This window comes from Corythoichthys intestinalis, chromosome 5 (assembly GCF_030265065.1).
Source record: "Corythoichthys intestinalis isolate RoL2023-P3 chromosome 5, ASM3026506v1, whole genome shotgun sequence".
Classification (NCBI taxonomy): Eukaryota; Metazoa; Chordata; class Actinopteri; order Syngnathiformes; family Syngnathidae; genus Corythoichthys; species Corythoichthys intestinalis.
The window spans coordinates 40,505,824-40,531,276 of record NC_080399.1 but is presented as its reverse complement, the minus strand read 5'-3'; the positions used below and the strand labels follow the sequence as shown (position 1 = coordinate 40,531,276).

Sequence of the window (25,453 nt, the reverse complement as noted above, 5' to 3'; positions counted from 1 at the left end):
TTGGGAGATTTTATGGGTGAAACACTGTAATATGACAAGGGTCGTGGTGCAGAAATCGCAGACATCAAGGAGTGGTCGAGATATTTCATACATTACATTACATTTATATTACATTCATATATTTACCCTTTTAAACGTTTTTTTTTTTTTTTTTTTCAATTTTTCTTTGTTTGGATCAATCATTTATCATCTAAAATATCGGACAAAATGCGACAGTAACGAAAAAAATACAATTAAGTGATAGTCATGAGGTAGATATTTTTTTCATTGTGATGTAATTTGTTTAAAGGTTTAAAATATGCGAGTGAATAATTTTTTAAAGTTTTTTTTTTTTTTTTTTTTTAAACAAAAACGAAATATAAGCTAAAAATGACAGACATTTTGAATAATAAATATAATAAATTACCTTCGTTTTATGGCTGGGTTGAAACAAAAGCGGTTGCGCAACGTCTGTAAACGGGGGGTTCCAGGGTAAAACGGACATATGCTTTTTCAGTCCTGCCTGTCTTCCGCCATATATATATAATATATATATATATATATATATATATATATATATATATATATATATATATATATATATATATATATATATATATATACAGTGCTGCTCGAAAGTTTGTGAACCCCACAGCGATGGTCAGATTTTTTGTAAAAAAAACTAAAATAACCTTATTAAATGTTAAGTTATACCCAAATCCACAATACTGACATTCCAAATAATGGACTGAAACAAAAGAAATAGTTATATTGTCATTCTTTATTTAACAAAAGTGGTTGATTTAAGAAAAACTCAGATATCATGTGTGCAAAAGTATGTGAACCCCTTCAGTTAATAGGATATTGCGCCTCCTTTTGCAGAGATTACCTCAACCAAACGGTTTCTGTAGTGACTAATCAGCCTCTCACATCTACTTTGGGGGATTTTTGCCCATTCTTCCTTGCAGAACGCAGTCAGTTGAGAGAGGTTTGATGGGCGTCTGGCATGAACTGCTCGCTTCAGGTCCCGCCACAGCATTTCAATGGGATTTAGGTCAGGACTTTGACTGGGCCAGTCCAGAACACGAATCTTCTTCTTTTTCAGCCATTCCTTGGTTGTATTGCTGGAATGCTTTGGATCATTATCATGTTGCATGATCCACCTTCTGCCAAGCTTTAACTTCAAAACAGATGGCGTCAGGTTATGTTCTAGGATTTGACAATATTCCTCAGAATTCATGATTCCCTGGACTATGTGGAGTTGTCCAGGTCCTGAGGATGAAAAGCAAGCCCAGATCTTGACATTCCCACCTCCATGCTTCACTGTTGGGAGAAGGTTCTTTTGGTGGTATGCAGTGTTGACTTTTCGCCAGACATGGCGGTTTTGGTTGTGACCAAACAGTTCAATTTTGCACCTACATCAGTTGATGAAAACTCTTTTTAATTTAGTCTCGACAACACAACTGTTAAAAAAACAACAAAAAAAATACTGAATTGATTGATTAGGAAATCAGTTTGAAATAATAGAAAATTCCAAAATGTTGAGGGGGTTCACAAACTTTTGAGCAGCACTGTATATATATATATATATATTTTAGGGCTGTCAAAATAATCGCGTTAACGGCCGGTAATTAATTTAGTAAATTAATCACGTTAAAATATTTGACGCAATTAACGCACATGTCCCGCTCAGACAGATTTAAATGTCAGTAGAGTGAAATGCCCACTTGTTAATTGTGTTTTATGGAGTTTTGGCGCCCTCTGCTGGCGCTTGGGTGCGACTGATTTTATAGGCTTCAGCACCCATGAGCATTGTGTAAGTAATTACTGACATCAACAATGGCGGGCTACTAGTTTATTTTTTGATTGAAAATTTTACAAATTTTATTAAAACGAAAACATTAAGAGGGGCTTTAATGTAAAATTTCTATTACTTGTACAAACATTTATCTTTTAAGAAATACAAGTCTTTCTATCCATGGATCGCTTTAACAGAATGTTAATAATGTTAATGCCATCTTGTTGATTTATTGTTATAATAAACAAATACAGTCCTTATGTACCGTATGTTGAATGTATATATCCATCTTGTGTCTTATCTTTCCATTCCAAAAATTTATTTTACAGAATATATATATATAATTTACAGAAAAAAAAAATCTATATATATATTTTATAGATGGTTTGAATTGCGATTAATTGCGATTAATTACGATCAATTAATTTTTAAGCTGTAATTAACTCGATTAAAAAATTTAATCGTTTAACAGCTATTATATATATATATATATATATATATATATATATATATATATATATATATATATATATATATATATATATATATGGGCTGTCAAAATTATCGCGTTAACGGGCGTTAATTAATTTTTAAATTTAGTTTTAATTTTAATTAATTAAAATTAATTAAATTATTTTTTTTAAATTAATCACGTTAAAATATTTGACGCAATTAACGCAGATGTCCCGCTCAGACAGATTTAAATGACAGTAGACTGAAACGCTCACTTGTTATGGAGTTTTGCCGCCCTCTGCTGGCGCTTGGGTGAATGACCATCTCACATATTGCCTCAAACAGATTACAATGAGGCCGTTTATGCACATTAAGAGTGAAGAGAATGCCACCGGCCGCTTGGGGGCAGCGCCGTTCCATACTCATGTTATTTCTTCTAAACGTGGGAGAATTAGTAGTTGTGAGACGTTTATGCTGTATTCACAATGCAATGCAAATTGTTATTTGTGCTCCACACATATTTCGGTGAGTTTTCTTTCTTTTAGTGGCAATTATGTGTCTCTTGTTGTATTTTGTAAGATATGTACAGATATATGTTATACAGTAGAGTCGAGTGGACAAAGGTGTTCTTTGGACCGTGCCGTTTATTGGCAACTCCTTCACAACAAACATACAGTGGGGAGAACAGGTATTTGATACACTGCCAATGGGAAAACCCATTGGCAGTGTATCAAATACTTGTTCTCCCCACTGTAAGTATCGTTTAGTGAAAGCACAACAAAAATAATATTCCTATCTCTCCCAAAAAAAATAATGTTCACATAAAGAAAAGCACTTCAGTCTATAGTAATGAGGCCCTATTCTGACTCACAGTTAAACAACCATGCAAAATGAACTGGCATTCCATATCAAAATAGCTATGCAAAATACACGTAAAACTTAGACTTTGGTCACTCTATTTTTATTATTGTTATTTTTATTCTTTTTATTATATTAACTCTACTTTTGATTGAAAATTTTACAAATTTTATTCAAACGAAAACATGAAGAGGGGTTTTAATATAAAATTACTATAACTTGTAACTATAACATTTATCGTTTAAGAACTACAAGTCTTTCTATCCGTGGATCACTTTAACAGAAATAATTTTCATGCCATTTGTGGATTTATTGTTACAATAAACAAATACAGTACTTATGTACAGTATGTTGTATGTATATATCCGTCGTGTGTCTTATCTTTCCATTCCAATAATAATTTACAGAAAAAAATGGCGTATTTTAGCGATGGTTTGAATTGCGATTAATTGCAATTAATTACGATTAATTAATTTTTAAGCTGTAATTAACTCGATTAAAAAATTTAATCGTTTGACAGCCCTAACATATATATATATATATATAAATGTATGAAGAGCTACATACTTGAAATGTGATGTGAAATCATTGATATTGTGGCTTTGTCAGGCTGCTGCTTACAATTGTGAAACAGGAAAAAGACCAATACAAAGTGAAGACTCTCTCTCTAAGTGAAGACTCTCTCTCTCAGACACACGCACATAATTTAACCACTTATCTTAGCTTACTTTGCTTACTTCTACAGCCCTTTTGAAACAGGTGTCAAATTACTGCGGCATTTCTTTCAGTAAAAGACAAGAAAAGTAAAGTACCTTTGACTTCGGAATGCTTCAGTTGAGCAGCAATAGCTTGGCCGGTGTGTGATCTCTTGAGTTCCTTCACATGAAGTACTACGCTCGTCGCTTTCCAGTCGGCTGTCAAGCTAAGCAGGGAAAGTCGGGAGACTTGGCTGCTCGTTACGTTGGTTGAAAAACTTATGGCCCCGGCCATCTCCAGTTTTTCTAAAACATGTTTCGTTTCTTTATTTTTTAGTGCAGGATAGTCATCTCCTTAATGTATTTGCAACTTGGGACCTTATACTCGGGTATTGCGTGAGGCATAAAAAGCTGGAATCCCACGCTTTCAACGAAGGTAAGGGGCAGGTTACAGAGAACAGTCATTTTGGTGATTTTTTTCAGACACCTGTCATACTGCTTCACTCTTCTCGTCCCACTGCTCCTTCCTACGAAGTGAACTTACCAGGGTTTTGTTGCTTCGGTCCATTCCCCTTTCTCTTGCTTGCAGTTGCTGCTGTTGGAGCCTCAAACTCTGTGTTCCTTCAAATGTTTCGTCTACAAATGTTTTATCAGGTTCGAGGTATTGAAACTGGCCAATTTAACTTCACCTCTTGAAAATTTCAGGCCACAAATCTTGCATGCAGCCATTGTACTCGACAGAAACTCTGAAATATTTCTAGACCATCAACATTTTCTTCTCCTAGTTTCAGTTTGTTTTTCCTCCATATGAAAAAACTGCCCCGGCATTGGTTAAGAGCGGCTATTGGCCCGCTCTCATTGGTCTGGAGCAGGTCAATAGTTGCTTGGCATGCAAAGTGATCACTTGTCATCACACAGCACAGTGTAGTGAGCATAAGGAGAACGAAGGGTGTGGTCAAGTGTTATAATACTGGACCGGTAAATGGTATCGGCGCCCTATTTGTTGGCACTCGCCGATACTGATACTACCATTTTAGTGCTGGATGCCCCTCCCCCCCGCCCCGCCGCCAATACTGGTATCGGTATCGGTGCCTCTATAGTGGTTATACACCTCATCAAACTAGTAGACCGTAAGAATTCTGTAAAAGAAAAAAAAAAATTGCAAAAAAATGTCTTTATATCTTGTCGACAAAGATTTAATAAAAACTGACAATGTCAATTTAAAAATTCCCATAAAAACTAGGTGCACTGGTTCTTCAAGACGTTCACAAGTTTTTAACTTATTGTTATAAGTTCACAAGACATTCATACGCAACAAAAGCCATTCAACAGTGAACAGTTGTTTTTTGTTTTGTTTGTTTTTTTTGATAGAAAAACAAAAGTGATAAAATTGTGCATGTACAAAATACACTGATTGTCCGTCTTAAATGATCGAAAACAACCACAGACAGGAATGTCAAAGTGGAGGTTTGATCTTTATTTATGAATAAAAATCAGGGATGCTATTTCTTTTATGGTGTGATTCACAGTTGGAGTGTCCTCAGTTTTTGTGCTTATCATTTTCTTTTTCTAAAACAAAAGACCTACAGTAATTCTTCAATGTATTCATACCAAGAGGCTTTCATTAAGTCCCAGCTTGAAACCTTCCTTCATAGCTTGATGTCTTTTAGTCCAATGCATCAAGACTTCATTAATCTCTTTTCACTTCTGATGTATTTTTTATGTCAACCAGATGGCTCTCCTGACATACAGCGGTTGCACTTCCCAAATTACCCCAGAGAAATCGAACATAATGTGCAGTTGATTTTTTTCGAATATAACCTCGCACTTCATAATGCCACATTGACTCGGACATGAAATAATATCTCTTTACTATGAAATGACAGACAGACCTCCTTGATAAAAGTGCATTTTTTTTCTTTCTTTCCCGTCTTCCCCCAGATTGAATGTTCAAGTATTTCTGAACACTCAGAAAGGATCATCAAGTCCAATCACCTTGACAGCGGTAAGAGTTTACTCATCTTTCTGATGATAGTGCACAATCTAACGCAAACATCTTAATTGCTACCATTGTGCAACTCAAACTCCAATTCAAGAGTTAAATGCTTATATAGCTGTGTAGAGTAAACTAGTGATTCCCTTTGCACACTGGGGTACTGTTGAAGATTTTCACAGGTGTCATGGAAAATTGTTTCATTTCACTTACTTTGTACAACAATTACCATATTTTTCGAACTATAAGTCGCAGTTTTTTTTTCATAGTTTGTCTTGGGGTGTGATTTATACTCTGGAGCGACTTATCTGTAAAATTAGTAACACATTATTATATCATTTCACATGATATTTTGGTGTTTTGTAGTGACACTAATGGTTTGGTAAACTTGTTAGCATGTTCTTTATGCTACAGTTATCTGAATAACTAAAATACCTATGTTACGTTAACATACCGGCCACGTTCGCATTTTGTTGTTCATGCATCATGTAACATAATCATACTGTACACTTATTCAGCGTGTTGTTTTCAACTGTATTTTTATTTTTAAATTGCCTTTCAAAATGACAAATCTGTTCTATGTGTTGGATTTTATCAAGTAAATTTCCCCCAAAAATGTGACTAATACTCCGGGGCGACTTATACAGTGAGGCAAATAAGTATTTAGTCAACCACCAATTGCTGATAATCTCTCTCAATCTGGGAATCCATGCAAGATCTCACCCCGTGGCGTCAAAATGATAACAAAAACAGTGAGCAAAAATCCCAGAACCACACGGGGGGACCTAGTGAATGACCTACAGAGAGCTGGGACCACAGTAACAAAGGCTACTATCAGTAACACAAGGCGCCGCCAGGGATTAAAATCCTGCACTGCAAACGTGTCCCCCTGCTGAAGCCAGTACACGTCCAGGCCCGTCTGCGGTTTGCTAGAGAGCATTTGGATGATCCAGAAGAGGACTGGGAGAATGTGTTATGGTCAGATGAAACCAAAATAGAACGTTTTGATAGAAACACAGGTTCTCGTGTTTGAAGGACAAAGAAGACCGAATTGCATCCAAAGAACACCATACCCACTGTGAAGCATGGGGGTGGAAACATCATGCTTTGGGGCTGTTTGTCTGCAAAGGGACCAGGACAACTGATCTGTGTAAAGGAAAGAATGAATGGGGCCATGTATCGAGAGATTTTGAGTGAAAATCTCCTTCCATCTGCAAGGGCATTGAAGATGAGACGTGGCTGGGTCTTTCAGCATGACAATGATCCCAAACACACAGTCAGGGCAACAAAGGAGTGGCTTCGTAAGAAGCATTTCAAGGTCCTGGAGTGGCCTAGCCAGTCTCCAGATCTCAACCCCATAGAAAATCATAGAGTTGAAAGTCCGTGTTGCCCAACGACAGCCCCAAAACATGACTGCTCTAGAGGAGATCTGCATGGAGGAATGGGCCAAAATACCAGCAACAGTGTGTGAAAAGCTTGTGAAGAGTTACAGAAAACGTTTGGCCTCCATTATTGCCAACAAAGGGTACATAACAAAGTATTGAGATTAACTTTTGATATTGACCAAATACTGATTTTCCACCATGATTTGCAAATAAATTCTTTAAAAATTAAACAATGCAATTTTCTGTTTTTGTTTTTTTCCCCCCCACATTCTGTCTCTCATGGTTGAGGTTTACCCATGTTGACAATTTCAGGCCTCTCTAATATTTTCAAGTGGGAGAACTTGCACAATTAGTTGTTGACTAAATACTTATTTGCCCCACTGTATATGTTTTTTCCTCTTTGTTGGGCATTTTAAGGCTGGTGCAACTTATACTCAAGTGCGACTTATAGTCCGAAAAATACGGTATTTATTAATTGCAAATCTCTGTCTAACCACATAACAACTACACATATTTAATTGTATGCTATTCAATTAGCAGTTAAATAAATTTTAAAAAGCGAACAAAGTTTGCAGTAGTTTGGAGAAAAAATATTTAATGTCATTTATTTGTCAAAGCTTGAAAAAGAGGTATATTTTATTATTAAATTACAGCTTGGTTACCTACACAAAATAAGATTCTACCCATTTTTGTCAGAAAATATTTGTGATGCAGTTGATGCAGATGAAGGTCGGCAGTGCTGCAACTATTTAAACTACTGATAACAAAAGAATGAAAATTGGTTAGAAGCCTATCTGTATTAATAGCAGTGAGTCAGTAAAGCAAATTTTAAGTGCAAAATTTTTTTGTCTAACTTATATTGACTTGTGTTAGCTGGGGGAAAATACATATGCAAATATGGAGGTCTGGACCAGTGGCAATTGCTTTAAGACTGCAAGGGAAGCTCAGCTTCCCCCAAAACGCCAAAAAATAAGTGATCAAATGTATACAGGTAGTCGAACGGGTTTCATTCCTGCGCTGGCAATGCAACCCAGATTTCCACGTAAATTGAAACTAACCCTTTAAATAACTCAAAACACCCTCTAAATTTTATAAACTATCCATAACATGTATTATACGTCATTGCACTTACCTAGCTAGACAGTGAGCTAAGCACCGAAATAACAATGTCAGACGTCCGTGTGGTTTGCATGTTATTCAGCTGTTCATGACATCAACACATGCAGAAAGAAACTAAAATAAAATGAAATTAAATCAAGCTCATCTTTAATAATAGCAATTCAAATTTGTGTTTACAAGCAGCTACTGATAAGACAATAACAAACGATTAGCATGTATCAGTTAGGGTCCGCACATTATCAAAAACAATCACATAAACTCGCCCCAAGTAATAGATCACAATTGAAAACGGACAATAAACAGTACAAAAGGGCTTATATACAGCCGTCGCCTCTGGATGCTTCACAAGCACCAAATATGCGCGCAGGCTGTCACCTCTGCCGCTTGGCTGCTCTGTGTCTGCCTGTGTAGGGTGGGCGGGCGCTTCTGTACATGCGTTCGCTTCATGTTCTACACTTCCTGCACCAAAATAACAGCATGCATCACAGAACAAAACTCAACATTGATAAAAAAATAAAAAAAATGACAAGACACAGGCGTCGTAAAGTCGAAATCGCGGGTCCGTCGTAACCCGGGGACTACCTGTACGGTTGTGTGTACGTCTTTGGATAAATATGCACTAGAACACGCTCAACTTTGGTTCAGAATTAACTTCTTATCACTATTTACGATGTAGTGAGCTTTTCATTCATTCGCACAGCTCCACAGTCCACAGTGTTGACGCTGTGCGTCCCCAGAGTTGAAAGTGCATTGTTCCACTAGAGCAAAACCAGTTGAGTCATTGGCTAAAGGCTGGGTTTATCCCACTCATCGGACACTGTGCATGTCTGGAGGTCTATGGGCAGTGGTCACGGCACAGCTGGCCCGGATGCTCTGCTTCTTTGCATGATGATTGGATGATCTGTCTGAGGCTGATTCACTTTTTGATTGACAAGGAAATGAGCGAATCAGTGATCTTGCCATATTAGCATCCACAGGAGGCATTTTAAAATTTTCATTCCGTTGTTCTGAGTTGAACCAGAGACTTTCATAATCATCCTAGCGACACTTGCTTTGTTAAAAATGACTAGCGAAAAATTGACCTTCTATTTCTGTTTTTTTCTTTTTCTTTTTGTAGCTGCTTGTGTTTGGAGACTTGACTTCTGGCACTTTAGTTGCTTTCCCAACCGAGCAGCAGATGGGGCTTAGCCCCTCATTTGTCAAAAGTACTCACAGGCGGACTCACGTTGAGCATCCCCTCATTGAAAGACCAGCATCCGCCACTGGTCTGGATAAATAATTTTCATAATAATACAAATTGATTTATATCATTTTAGAAAAGAAGTTTTTGTTTAATGAACAGGGGTTTGGACGAAAGAATGGGAAACGCCTTAAAAAATCAACAAAAACTAATTTAATATGGTGTAGGTCCGCCGTTTGCGGCAATTACAGCCTCACTTCTCCAAAGTATTGATTCATAAAACTTGTGAATTGTTTCCAAAGAAATTTTAAGCCATTGTTCAGTTAGAATACCCTCCAACTGTTTTGGAAACGATGGCAGTGGAAATTGACGTCTTCATTGAATCTCTAAAACTGACCATAAATGCTCAATAATGTCTGGGGATTGTGCTGGCCATACGAGATGCTTAACTTCATGAGAATGCTCCTCATGCCATTCTTTAACAATTATGTTCAATGATTATGATGCCGAAATGTTAGGTACCGTATTTCTATTATTTAGTCCAACCCCTGTATATATGCCACATTAGCAACCCATAGTGATAGGAGAACCCAAAGATGGGGCCAAGAGTCGTCTAGTACTACAGTCCCTGACAAAAGTCTTGTCGCTTATCCATTTTGTCGAAACAATTGCTAATAACCTGACTTTAAATTATTCGATTGGTTTCAGAAATGGCTCATATGAAAGCTAAGACCCTCCCACACGATGTTGAGTGTAAAAAGCTATATTTGTTTCACTGAAAAAAGATTTATCATTTAATGAAGACATAAAGGTCAAATTTTGGCAAGACAAAAGTTTTGTCGCCTACAGAAAGTAGTGTGAAAATTGAACAAAAAATGTACTTCAAATACAAAAATATGTTACATTACATGAGGGAATTAAGTAAATCTTAGCTGCCTTTTACATTCCTAACCATAAAAAGGGACAAATTCTGCAGCAAGATGGTGCTCCATCGCATACTTCAATCTCTACTTCAAAGTGCCTCAAGGCAAAGAAGATCAAGATCGTCCAGGACTAGCCAGCCCAGTCACCAGACATGAACATCATTGAGCATTTTTGGGGTAGGATGAAAGAGGAAGTATGGAAGATGTAACCCAAGGATGTTGATGAACTCTGGGAGGCATGCAAGACTGCTTTCTTTGATGTTCCTGAAGACTTCATCAATAAATTGTATGAATCCTTGCCGGAGCCCATGGAAGTCATACAAAATATTACATTTGGATCTCACAGCACCACTACTTAATTCGCTTATGTTAGGTAACATATTTTTGTATTTTAAGTACATTTTTTTGTTCAATTTCCACACTATTTTCTGTAGGCGACAAAACTTTTGTCTTGCCAAAATTTGACCTTTTTTTTTTCAGTGAAAGATATTTTTGTACATTCAACATCATTTGGGAGGGTCTTAGCTTTCATATGAGCCACTTCTGAAACCAATTGAACAATTAAAAGTCAATTAAAAGGTTATTAGCAATTGTTTCTACAAAATGGATAAGCGACATGACATTTGTCAGGGACTGTATGTCACTGCTCAGCATTTTGGCCTAATTGATTTCCATATCATGTTTCTGCCGTATAGAAATGCAAACGAGCTTCCACTACCATAATGAACTGCCAAGCTTCTGACTTCAGCACCGTAGCTCCATAAAACGGCCTATAATAGCACTGTAGTAAATTTAATCACCGTATGTGCATAAATGAGATAAGAATATACTGTAGTTTTTGGCATGAGATAAAGAAAACATCAAAGACAAAGAAAGCAATCACCTAGAGGAGTTACAGGGCTCAGATGTGGTTAAGACTGACTCTTGCATCAAGCCTCAAAAAGTTGGGACCGAACAAGAAAAAGCCATAGTCAGCACAAGATCTCTGGATAACCTCCAGCTGCGCCACACATTTTCTTAAGATCACCATAATGGTAAGATGTTGTATAGGCGCCCTATCTTTGTGGTTTCGTCTATCCCTTTCTCACACAATTACGCCAATGTTTCCACATCCAGTCCTCAATATTTCCTCTCTTGACAACTGCATGCATTCCTTTCGGAATCGTATATTTGTATGATGGATTCAAGATTTTGTCATAAAAGAAAAACGAGAATATTTTGATGAGATTTCAAAGTGTGTCTTTCAGTGATCACCATCATTAATGGAAAAGTGGAGCTCCCTGTGGAGAAGGTGGACATCATTATATCAGAGTGGATGGGCTATTGTCTCTTCTATGAATCCATGCTGAACACGGTCATCTTTGCCAGGGACAAGTGGCTGGTACACAAGATAGATCACACAAATAACACTGAGATTTCATGTAAAAATGTTATGTTTGCCATTGGTAAAACACACTTAACTCATTCATCATTAACTGCCAGCTCTCCCAATTCAAATTTATTTGGCATCTATCGCAATAAATGGCAGCCAATGAGCCAATTAACCTTGTCAAAAAGAATCAAAATTCACAGTAGAGCAGCCTTTGACATTCTTACACCCTTTCCCATGAAAAAAATGTAACATCCATGTCTTTGGCTTCGAATGAGTTCATTGAAACTGTTAACCATCATTTAATTGCATTAACTCAAAGTAACTAACTTGCAACGTGATGAAATTTTACCCTAATAAACACTTTCACCTGGTTTCTGTGCAGGCAAAATCTTTGCACCAGATGATGAACGGCTGTGAACCAGGTGACAAGTATTGTGAATTACAGCAAAGATTGACCATTCTCTCTGCTCTTTCTCCTTAAAAGAAACCTGGTGGATTAATGTTCCCCGATCGTGCCTCTTTGTATGTGTTGGCCATTGAGGACAGGCAGTATAAAGACTTCAAAATACATTGTAAGTATGTGTGTGATTGTGTAAACTAGAATTTGTAATATTTCAGAAATTTTATTCTAGCAAATTTAATGGCCTTAAAAGTATTTTCTCAATTGGCATACACTGCTAGCCAAAAGTATTGGCACCCCTGCAATTCTGTCAGATAATGCTCCCAGAAAATGATTGCAATTACAAATGCTTTGGTCATAATATCTTCATTTATTTTGCTTGCAATGAAAAAACACAAAAGAGAATGGGGAAAAAAATCAATCATTATCATTACACAAAACTCCAAAAATGGGCCGGACAAAAGTATTGGCACCCTTTGTAAAATCATGTGATGCTTCTCTAATTTGTGTAATTAACAGCACCTATTACTTACCTGTGGCACATACCAGGTGGTGGCCATAACTAAATCACACTTGCAGCCAGTTAAAATGGATTAAAGTTGACTCAACCTTTGTCCTGTGTCCTCGTGTGTACCACATTGAGTATGGAGAAATGAAAGAAGACCAAAAACCTGTCTGAGGACCTGAAAAGAAAAATTGTGAGGAAACATGGGCAATCTCTAGGCTACAAGTCCATCTCCAAAGACCTGAATGTTCCTGTGTCTACCGTGCGCAGTGTCATCCATAGGTGTAAAGCCCATGGCACTATGGTTAACCTCCCTAGATGTGGACAGAAAAGAAAAATGACGAGAGATTTAAATGACAGATTGTGCGGATGGTGGATAATGAACCTCGACTAACATCCAAACAAGTTCAATCTGTCCTGCAGTCCGAGGGTACAACAGTGTCAACCCGTACTATCCGTCTGCATCTGAATGAAAAGAAAGTCTATGGTAGGATACCCAGGAAGACCCCGCTTCTGACCCAGAGACATAAAAATGCCAGGCTGGAGTTTGCCAAAACTTACCTGAGAAAGCCAAAAACGTTTTGGAAGAATGTTCTCTGGTCAGATGAGACAAAAGAAGAGCTTTTTGGGAAAAGGCATCAACATATATGTTACAGGGGGAAAAAACGAGGCCTTCAAAGAAAAGAACACGGCCCCCACAGTCAAACGTGGCGGAGGTTCCCTGATGATTTGGGGTTGCTTTGCTGCTTGTGGCACTGGACTGCTTGACCGTGTGCATGCCATTATGAAGTCTGAAGACTACCAACAAATTTTGCAGCATAATGTAGAGCCCGGTGTGAGAAAGCTGGGTCTCCCTCAGAAGCCATGGGTCTTCCAGCAGGACAATGAGCCAAAACGCACTTCAAAAAGTACTACAAAATGGTTGAGAAAATGTTTTGAGAGAAAGCACTGGAGACTACTAAAGTGGCCAGCAATGAGTCCAGACCTGAATCACATAAAACACCTGTGGAGAGATCTGAAAATGGCAGTTTGGAGAAGGCACCCTTCAAATATCAGAGACCTGGAGCAGTCTAAAATTCCAGCAGAGCATTGAAAGAAACTCATTGATGGGTCCCGGAAGCGGTTGTTCGCAGTTATTTTTGTCTAAATGTTGTGCTAACAAGTATTAGGCTGAGGGTGCCAATACTTTTGTCCAGCTCATTTAGCAGTTTTGTGTAAAATGATAATGATTTTTTTTGTTTTCATTCTCTTGTCTCTTTTGCGTTTTTTCACTGCAAGCAAAATAAATGAAGATATTACTACCAAAGCATTTGTAATTGCAATCATTTTCTGGGAGAAATTGTGCATTATCTGACAGAATTGCAGGGGTGCCAATACTTTTGGCCAGCACTGAAATTGCAAATATTAGATTACCATATTGTGCATCTGACAAGGTGGAGACAGTGTTACGACACGTGTGTATACCTGCTTATGGAACAGATTTATTGGCGTTTAGTTATGATGTAACTACTGACATGAATAAAAAGATGTGAGCTGTATTTTCCTCTGCTCCTATTCAGTAACATGCAACAAATATAGGAAGGCACTTCACAGTACAGTTGAATAAAGACTCTAAAGAAGTTCTAGAAGCAACTCGGGACTATTTCATTAAAGATAAATGGAGTATTCTTCACGTCGAATAGAAAAAAGAAGGTAGGAAAATACCCACAAAAACGCTATGCGTGAGGGGAGTTGCAGTGATGGCTCAGAAAAGCAACTCCAGCCATTAAATACTCACTGACTGTAATTTATCTTCTGAGCCTTCACTAAATGTCTTTAGTATACAATAACACATAACACGGTACAATACATAATATAATGCAGATCCACAATGTCAACAGGAGGCAGCTGTTTTTATTTTTGTTTTTAATTCCACATATTTATCTCATGTATAGTGGCTAATATTGGTCAACAAGTATATGCATCCTTATCATCGTACTCCAAAAGCACAATGAGGCTTGTGGCTCAGGTTTGGGTGCCAAAACCATTGTTGTATTTGTCCATACATCATACTGGCGAAATCATGACCATAAATGATTCGACACTTATGAACCCTTCTGCAACACATTTGTTGTGTGACTAAACCACAAGTTGTAAACCCTCAACATCCAAGAAGGAGCCTTTATTCAACCGCCAGTCAGTCATTATGAAATATGCCAGGTGATGACATCTGTTGATCTTGCTTCAATCATCTTTGCAAATTAAGTTCAGTGTTTGTGATGCTTCAGAGAGCAAATCATCTATCTTTCTCCAGCATTTAACTAATCATTCGTAAACAAATAACCTGGCTTCTCTTGCCAACCACATCTCAAATTGTCTAATATTTAATGAGAAAATGATGGCTTTAAAATTATTCAAGAGAAAAACAAACAACAGCAGTCAGACACAACTAGTACTAAGTCTTACACAGCAAACATTTAAATGCCTGATATCTATATACAAACATATGGGATTTTGGGGGAGCAGCGAATCTTTCTTCCTGATGAATGATTGAATGAAATTCACTCAATCATATTGACTTGAATGTTTTCTGTATCAGTTTACGTAACTGTTAAAATGCGTGCTAATTATATTCCATGCAATATGCAGCGCGCGGCTCGTTGCATGGAAGTGTCACTATTAAGCCAGCCTGGAGCATTGCAGGGACCTCAGAATATTTTTACTCTTCAAATACTATTTATTTATTTAATGCACTGGAGTTGTGTAAATGTGAATTTCACACATGGGCGAACTGAAACGAGCGCTGAACAAACTGCACTCGTCTTCTCCTTCTGTGGGCAGATGGCCTCATTTGACCTTTGCACCAAGGTAGAAGTGGCTTTATGCAAAGCTCAGGATTTCATTAGCACTACTTTAAGCAAAACACCGTCTTATAACAGGGAGCATCATTAATCTTCATGTTGAACATTGTACGTTATGTGACCCGCAAATGTCCACCTACTCCAAAACATTTTTGCTCATTAATTTTACTCAGAGAGTGGTTTGTTCTAATGAATTATGTTTTGCAGTGCATTTTTGTCAAGATTGTGAAATCAGCACTTATAGAGGTTTATGTTGAGACAAAGTGGCTGACTTTAGCGTGTCAAACTAGCAAATTGTTTCCAAACACTAGAGAGAGACACTGATCTAACTCATGGAATTGGCAGTGTTACATCGGAAGAAATTCAGTAACGGACAAGCCAAGGTCTTGCGGTTTTATAGCCGCATATCTCAAAGACAGTTTCTATATCCTTTGTTTTTTAACACACACAAAAGTTTCCAAGTAGTCTTTTATTATTCGTACATATTTTGTTTTTTGACACATTAGAGTTATTATACTGCATTTTTCTACTGCAGGGTGGGAGAATGTGTATGGTTTTGACATGACCTGTATCCGCAATGTGGCAATGAAAGAGCCTTTGGTTGATGTAGTGGACCCCAAACAGGTGGTGACCAATTCCTGTCTGGTCAAGGTAAGTACCATTTGTTTTTTTCTACCATTAAAAATGATTTCTGGCAAACATTCATTCTTCTGTATACCATTCAGTTTACATGCTGTAAGCGTGAACTATACTCTAACAGCATTTGTGAGTCAAAACCAGACGCATCTAATAATAATAATAGTAATAATAGTACATTTTATTTGTACAGCGCTTTTCTCCAATGCTCAAAGACGCTTTACAGTAGGAACAAAAAAACAGCAAACAACGAGAAGAGAACAAAACAATAAAGAAAATAATTATATGCAGGGGTGCACATAAGTGGTCCGCATGCGCGCATGCGTACTGGACGTAGACAAACGCGCTGGCCCTCAACGGCTTCCATACGCTTTTGCGTACCGATGGCTGACCACTGAATTTGCGGCGGACACGAGAAAATCACTTCTCAAAATGTCAAAGGGGCAGGCCCCACTGAGTAATCATTTCCGTGTTCCCCCACCCCCGTCAAAAGACACAGACGACAGAGACGTCACCGGAGCTACCGAAAAAAAGGAGTTTGCTGAAAAGTGGCTGCAAGAGGTACCATGGCTTGAAGCAAATGATGCTCGCACGGAAATGCGGTACAAAATGTGCCGTGAGAATCCCAATGTCGCTGATAAGAGCAGCAAATTTTCTGTAGGGTCAAAGAATTTCAGCCATCCAAACTTTGAAAAGCACGAAAAAAAACAGCATGTGGCAATTAAGCAAACTATCGATGTCAGACAGGACCCCACTCGCCCTATGGACGATTGGCGGAATAAAGGTAATGAAGAATAGCGCCATGCACTGACAACCGTGTTTTTGCTCGCATTTTACAAAGCTAAACATGCATGTTCAATGAGGAGGACATCCCACTTTTACAAAGGTTTGGAGTTAATGTGGGAGCAGATTTAATGGCGTGGGAGTATTTTGAATGAGTGCTTTTATGTTTATTTCTTTACATTTCACTTCGAAGTAATGGCAATTTTGTTGTGCCAGTTGATGTTAATCAAGCATTAATTGTTAATATAATTAATGAAAGGTAATTGGCTCTAATTAAAGCTTGTCATAATTTTATCGCATCAGGTGGGTCGGCTCTCAAGCTCAATGAGGACCAAGTCACATCTCCAGGTCCTCCTCTGAGACCCTGGGCAAAAAAAAAATATGTGCACCCCTGATTATATGTTAAAAGCTAGTTTAAAAAGGTGAGTTTTTAACGGTTTTTTGAATGTGGGAAGGGCTTTACAGGTACGGATAGGTTTAGGGAGTGAGTTCCAAAGGGAAGGGGCAGCAACGGAGTAGGCTCTGTCCCCCCAAGTTCGGTGTGTTCTTTGTTGGGGCGTTGCGAGGATGTTGCCATTAGAAGAGCGCAGGTGACGGTAGGGGGTGTGGGGACAGAGAAGGTCTGTGAGGTAGGGAGGGGCCAAGTTATTGAGTGCTTTGTAAGTGATAAGGAGGATTTTGAACTGAATTCTGTATGAAATAGGAAGCCAGTGCAGTTTATGAAGGATGGGGGAAATGTGGTTCCTATAGGGGGTCCGGGCGAGAAGGCGTGCAGCGGAGTTTTGGATATATTGTAGTTTATTGATGAGTTTGGATGGAGAACCGCAAAGAATGCTGTCACAGTAGTAAAGTCTGGAGGAGATGAAGGTATGGATGAGAGTTTCAGCAGCAGAGAAGGTGAGGGAGGGGCGAAGACGGGCTATGTTCTTGAGGTGGAAGAAGGCAGTTCTGGTGATGTGGTTGACGTGCTGGTCGAATTTTAGTTTATCGTCAAAAATGATACCTTGGTTGCGGGAATGTGATGAGAGAGGCAGGGTGCAGTTGTTGATGGTGACGGAAAAAAGAATTAATTTCACTGAGGCAGTTGTGAAGTGTGGATTTGGTGCTGTGCGAGATTTGTTTTGTGGATATTTAAATTTGGATGTCGTCAGCGAAACAGTGAAATTGGAGTCCATGTTTACGGATGATTTGGCCAAGGGGGAGGATGTAGAGAATGAAGAGGAGGGGACCAAGAACTGAACCTTGGGGGACACCTTGTGGTTGGGGAACAGGAGGGGATGTGCACTGATTGATGGCGATGAATTGTTGTCGGTCGATGAGGTAGGAGCGGAACCAGGAAAGTGCGGTGCTAGTGATGTGTAAAGATTCTAGGCGGGAGAGCAGGATGGTATGGTTGATAGTATCGAAGGCAGCAGTGAGGTCCAGGAGGATGAGGATGGTGAGTTGTCCGGAGTCCATGGAGAGGAGAATATCGCATCTGACACAGTGTCAAGCACACCCTCTATTGGGCAGCAATTTGGTATCTAAATTATTCCCTTAAACTTTCACTTCAAGGTTTACAGCCTAAAGCTGCGTCTGAGCTTGATTTTCTTAGCAGACTTGTGAGAAGCAGTGAGGGGGAAAAAGTACAGCTAAAAGAATCCTGAAGTTGTTCATTTTGAGCAGCTTTCACATCAGCTGCTAAATGCAGTGTTTCCAGGCAGCACAGTAATGATGATGATTTATGTGACTTCTGTGTACTGATTAAAACCAATTTATTCATGTATAGTATGCAATACTATGTTGTAGATTATCCTGGATGATCCAAATGAAATTAAATATGATAAAATGCTTGATATATTGTAGATTATCCTGGATGATCCAAATGAAATTAAATATGATAAAATGCTTGATAATGCTATTATAAAATATCAGTGGGCCTAGATTTCATACCATTTAAATTGTTAGTGTGCAGTAAGAGTTTGCTCATATAAAATGCATCACATGGTACAGTTACTGGTTGAGAAACAGTGAGGCAACGTTTAATTTACTCAAATATCTTAATAAAAATTTAATATAGACCTTTGACTTTTGCAGGAATATCATTCTAACTTGAAAGTGTGAAGTTGGGTATGGCCTGTAAAACACTGTCAAACTCTTGTGAGTGCAACAGAGTTGGAGTCAAATGAATGTTAAGAGATACGCTATAATTCAGCCATAATAAATATAAAACACGCGTTCATGGCTACAATTGACTCTGCCCAATTTCACTTGTGTCTTGTGATGCCATTGATCTGTCAACGCTTTCTGCTTGCTTGCTTGCTCTTTGGAAGGCCTTCTTATTCTTTTTATATTAACTGTTTGATGCTAATTGTGAAACATTACTCATAGCTTGCGCAGAGCCACCAGCACTTTGGAAATAACGAAAGGAAACTGGTAATGAAGTTCGTCTTGTCTGAGAGAACAATGCTTCCCTGCTGAAGTTTCAACTGAGCGGATTCAGCTCATTATGACTATGCCCTATGATAAAGTGTCTACAGATCATGGAGTTTTTATACACATGTAAGGGGAAAAAGATAATTAACTTGTCTGGTTTTGAGGAATCATGCCTTAAACTTTGAAATGGGATTTGAATGTATGTGTGCATGTCCTGTCATTTATCAAAAACAACTAGAACATTTAGCACTAACACTGCCTTGTTTATTTATTGCATTAAATAAAAACTTATTACTGTGCACATCTCCTGGTACCAAAACCAATCGGACAATAATGATAGTATAACAAGAAAAAAATATTTGAAATCATACTAAATTAATGTCAACACATTCAATTTGGAATATGTACCAGAGCAAGCGGATTATAATTATAGTTGTAGTCAGCAATGTCAGAAGACTGAACCATAAATCTATCTCTTTCCCTTAGTATAGACAAGTTTCCAAAGTACTTCCGCTTTACTTCCGCATTTCTGCAAGCGACTTCCGTTTTCAAGTTTTTTACCATTGATTTCAATGGCGCTGGAGTGGAATCTCTCATTAAAAACCCTGAAAAAAAAAACACAATTTGGAAATGCCGCTTCCTTCTGCTATCTCGACATGGGAAGACAACATTAAGAAATGGCCGAGGGTGACCACAAGTAAAATATTATCGTATTTTATCGGCTAAATGACAGTGGATGAACCTGAAAAGCTCCGAGGCATTCCAGTACCTGCACAGCCACAAAGTTGGATGTGTCCTCATACACGAACACAGGAATTTTGTCTTCTTGAAGGCGGATGTAGAACCGAGCCAGTCCCTCAATGCTCCAAACCACAAAGCATGGGTGCTGGTAACAAAGGAGGGAGACGTCGAAACTGCAGGCTGTACATGAATCGCGGGTCCCGGGCGTTCGTGTTGTCATGCTGCTGCTGTCTTATGGAAGGTAAAGTGCTAAAAAATACGAAACCTAAAATCTGGTGCATGAAACGACTTGTTGCCTTTGCTATTGATATTACGATGATGATTGTAATTATTGAGTTTAGTTATTTATACTACAACTACTGCTGTTGCTGCTGCTAGCCTGTTGCTAATCAGTACGTGTTGGATGGCACCGCATAAATGCAAGTGTTACAAGTTTTTTGTTTGTTTTTTTACAGGTGGAAAATGCTGTTAGGCAAGGAAGATAAGTTGATGTGCCTCGCAACAACACTTATTGTACATTGATGGACATATGTCGAGACTACGTACGTTCTTCCCGGGGGCCGCCAAGAGGCTGGGCCTTGCGGCGGACCGACAGCTCGATCCCGAGATCCAACTTAAAGCTTTTTAACTGCAGCAAATTAACTCATTTGCTCCAAAAAACGTATAAATACGTTCTATTTTTAATTGTCTCAGTGTCCCAATACGTCTTTTCCTTTTGTTTTCAAAAGAGACATCTCTGGGTTGTGATTCAATTTAGCTCCAAAGCACAAAGCTGAAAATCCATTTTAAAGCAATAAAACTGGCCACTGGAGGGCAGTAGCGCATTTGGTAAGACCCACAACCAATTCAATGGCAACGAACAGCCAAGCTGCAAAGCCGGGGCGCCGGCAGAAGACGACCGAATGGATGACAGGCAGCGGACGACTGAGCAGAACAACCGGTAGGACGCCCGGGATTCCGACGCTGGACGACCGAACAGAACGACCGGGACCACTAGATTCCGTTGAGTCCGGGCTGCTCACGAGCAGAGCCCACAGAGACTCAAAAAATTTCCTCTTTTTGAAACAGGCGGCGATGAGGGAAAAGTTGAAGCGGCTGTCCTGTTAGTTATGTGTAAATAAATTGTTACTTTGCTATCAAAAGCTCTATTTGTCTTGTTGTTTCTGTTATTTTGTAAAAGGAAAACATTATTCAGATGTTTGGGATGTAGCTAAAGCAAAAAATAGCTGTGTTAAAGTCAAAGTTATGTTTGAAATATATGCCTTCACAAAAAGCTCAATTTCTCCATTTTTTTCTTCAGAAATTGGAAAATTGCACAAACTAAGCTATTTTCTAATGCCGATTTCTAAAGAATGGAAAAAGATATGAACTTACTATTTTTTCTGCTGAAAGAAGAGAGTCTAATCTTTCTTTTGGTGGGGCCCATGTTTATATAGCAATAGAACAGAATTTTCTGTGGGCCTTGCAAAATCAGTCAAAATCCAGTAAAACGGCCGGGAGCGAAGGGCCTTGCTCCGGGGAAAATGATTGGGCGTGAATGAGTTAAAGATACGCTATTGGAGCTGGAATTACCGAGGGCAGCCGGATAAAGTCCGTCTGGATGACGCCAAGGGTCTCCATGATGTCAGGTGAAAGTTGGAGAAGCTCCCTAAAGCTTCCGTTGTTTTGTGCTTTGAAGTACAACCTTGTTTACGCAGTTGCGGACCCTAACATCGGCTACAAAATAAACCACACATTTCCAATGATGGACGATGGACTCTCTTCCTCGTCCCTACGATCCAGTTGCAATTTGATTTCGTTATGTTTTCAGTTTAATTTAGCTATTTCCAGCTTTCTATTTTTATAATTGGGATATTTGTTCATTGCTTTTCGTTTTACTGCGAAGAAAGCGGAAGTGACGATCGGCCCGCTATGATATTTACGATATCAGCCGTTGTGCTTTGACCCAGGAATTTAAGGCTTGCTTTCACATACGCCTCGTCCTGGGAAATTCCCGCGCATTATACGAAGACGCGACCCGTTGTATGTTCGCGTAATCTCCGTGTAAATCGACCCGGGAAATTGCTTTCACATACTGGTACAAGGCCTACCCATTTAAATACTGGGATTTAAAACGTGAAAGGGGCTCTAGTAATAGTATATTAATATTAATACTAGCTGGTCAGCTGTTATTGGCTCTAGTTGGGTCTACTATGAACAGGATGTAGAGAATGGATAATTGGACATTAGGTACAGTATTAATTATTTAAAGGTCTTCGTGGTAGATGGGTATGGACAGAGAAATATATTACAATTAGTGTATGTGGTCAACCCAGAGAGTCCAAACTGCACCCTCCTCCACAGTTTTTATTGGCCTGCATCAAATTAAAAAATTAATAAAAAGTAAATGAAAATACATAACATACTGAATATGGCTCGCATAAGAATCTTAAATTCAGCCTACGTTCTTTCGCTCTTCTCTGCATTAACACTAGATAGAGCTAGTTACTTAAACAGTGTCTCTCCTTTAGTTTAGGAGTCAAAACCTGACATGTTGAAATCAATGAAGGAAACTAGAATTTCAGTATTTTCTTTTACATTAATAAACTTCTTCAAAAAAATATATATATACAGTATACTATGTATGTATATATATATATATATACATATATATATATATATATTAGTGCTGTCAAATGATTAAAAAATGTAATCGAGTTAATCATATGTCAACTGTGTGATTAATCATGATTAATCACATTTCCCTCGGGATGAATAAAGTTGCTCTTCAGGAAAAAAAAATCTAGGAATATACTATAATTGACTTAAAATTTGTTTTAAGATTAAATGTATGATGTGTGAATGAATTAATACTTAACCAAATAGAGTTTTAAAATTTTATTTAACAACTCAGCACGTATAAAATAAAATAAATTGTCTGTATTATACAGCAAAGAGCTTTAACAGATTGAAATGCCTCAGACTAACAATGTAGTGTGGTGACCCTTCATTATATGACATAATTCACCCACGGAACTTGTGTGTATAGTTGGCCGAGAGCGTTACCTGCTATGTCACAGTCACGTGACAGACACTTAAGAGCCGTGCATGTTACGGCTGAATTCAGAGTCCACAGAGAGTCCCAAGCGGCCAACAGGTGTTGTGCCGAAAAATAGCCGCCCCACGTGAAATGTCCCCCCTGACGGGAACGCTTATTTATAACGCTTTATTAAGGTGAAAACATCAAATGTTTTCATGGACGCATTACAGTAATGGATCTACGACTGTAAAATCAGTTTTAAATAAATAAATTACACAAAATACCAATGACCCAATGACAATCACACAGGTATGACATTTATTAGTTCAAGCAGAGTAAAATAATACATATTCACGGTACAAGAGAATCGTTTCCATTTCCATCGATTGGTAAGAAAAAGCTGTTTGTAAGAGTGACGTGTGGGTGCTCAATAATAAAATAAACAAATAAATAAATAAAAATAAATAAAATAAACGCTCAATAAAGCTTTATAAATAAGCGTTCCCGTCAGGGGGGACATTTCACGCGGAGCGGCTATTTTTCGGCACAACACCGGACACAGCAACTCGTCTGCTCAACGGGCCAACAAGACTCACTCAAGCATTGCATCCGCCACAGTAACTCAATTACCGTTTGGCATATTACCCAAAATGAACTGCCAACTTAAAGAGCATACGACACCAGAAAAAAAGTCTTAAATGGCATTATTATGTGAATTAGAATCATATTTTGAGACGATTCGACCATATACAACAATTTAGCAAAGCGCAGATGACGAGAAATTAGTCTTTTAATCTGCCGGTTAGCCACGCCTACAATTATAGGGCTTTAGCGTCCCCAACAGGTGGATGACGTCAGCGGTAGACTAGGCTCATCGGTTTTACTATTCAGCCCATTGAGGGGGAATAGGGAATGGGACGTACTACGTCATTGTTTGGACGCGCCTCCATGCTGGCAATATGATTTACTTCCGGTTCGGCAGAGTCAATGCGGATTGTAACGTGTGGTAGTGCTAAGCTAACTCTTTCGGTGTTTTAGAAAGAAAATATGGGTGCTTATTGTTGCGTTACCGGGTGCAACAGCATCTCCTACGACAAAAAAAAGGGGTTAGGAAAAATGGACTCACTTTTCACCGTTTTCCTGCATGGAGGACCAAATATCAGATCACGAAGGTACGACGGATGGCTGGATTGCAGCGGTTCGTCGGAAAAGCATTTCTTATGATCATATTTCTGCTGGAATGAGAGTGTGTTCCTGTCATCTCTACTCTTGTAAGTTGAACGATTTATCCGTTTTGGTTTCAATCCGGTTTTTTTTTTTTTTTTTTTTTTTTACTGTTGTGTAAATCTGCCTCGGTAGCAATGCTAACCTACTCCTCCTCCTCACCTACCTGTTGTGTTACTAGGAAAACCTGCATATGAAATGCTGACAACACATCCCGATTGGTCACCATATCTCTTCTTGGGTTATTCTGAGGTCAAGCGCACCACATCGGAGCGTTATGAGAGGTTGGAAAGGCGAAGAGTGCACGCTGAAACTTCAGTTTGCTCTGCTCTTACAAACACGATCCCAAGTGTTGTTGTGAAAAGTCAATAAAATATGAATACCAAAACATGACTTGAACAACTTCTTGACAAACTGTAACTGCTTGTTGTTTACTTCAGGTCTTCATAATAAACAGGTGTAATAATTACAAAGTCAGGTGACTTAATTTTGTTATTCTATTTGGAATATGCATTGACAATTTTTGGACAGTGTTGTAGACAAGAACTGGGACTGATAAGTTGCAATAGATTTATTTCAAGTAATGCAATTTCTCCAATACGATATTTTAATTGACAGTTTAAAATCTTTAAATTAGTGCAAACAAGGCCCACCCTCTGACGGTGGCAGCAAATATTATATAATTATAAGTAATACACAAATACAAGATCACAATAAACGTGTCTTTGTCAAAGCAGTTTAAAACCCTATTTACTGGCCTTGGGTAAATTGCCAGACAGGATAAATATGTGCTTTAAAGTTCTTGCATTTCCATTTTAAGTATTGCAAGTACTAGTCTCCAACACAGTATTTGAACTGACAGTTTAAAATCCTTTTAGTACAAAATGGCCCACACTCTGGCAGGGGACAGCAAATATTATAATACATAATACATTATAAAAAGCTATATACTATATAAATACAAGAGCACAACAAAACCTGTATTTTTTTCAAAGCAGTTAAAAAACATCCAGTGGCCTTAGGTAAATAAAGGTGTAAAAATATGTACTTTACAGTTCTTGCATTTCTATTTTAGGTATTGCAACTTTTCCAACACTATTTGAATTGACAGTCTAAAGTCTCCATAAGTGCAAAT

General features: G+C 38.3%; 1 protein-coding gene across 4 annotated transcripts in view; it reads left to right on the top strand.

Annotated features, from left to right (window-relative positions):
* The window catches only part of LOC130916506 (protein arginine N-methyltransferase 8-B), a 50,463-nt gene that overhangs the window by 7,717 nt on the left and 17,293 nt on the right, over nt 1-25,453 (top strand). For all 4 annotated transcript variants that reach the window (XM_057837283.1, XM_057837284.1, XM_057837285.1 and 1 more), the window contains 4 exons: nt 5,725-5,788; nt 11,631-11,764; nt 12,240-12,327; nt 16,036-16,151. In XM_057837283.1, the coding sequence (XP_057693266.1) occupies nt 5,725-5,788; nt 11,631-11,764; nt 12,240-12,327; nt 16,036-16,151 (402 nt within the window). The remainder of the gene's footprint in view (nt 1-5,724; nt 5,789-11,630; nt 11,765-12,239; nt 12,328-16,035; nt 16,152-25,453) is intronic.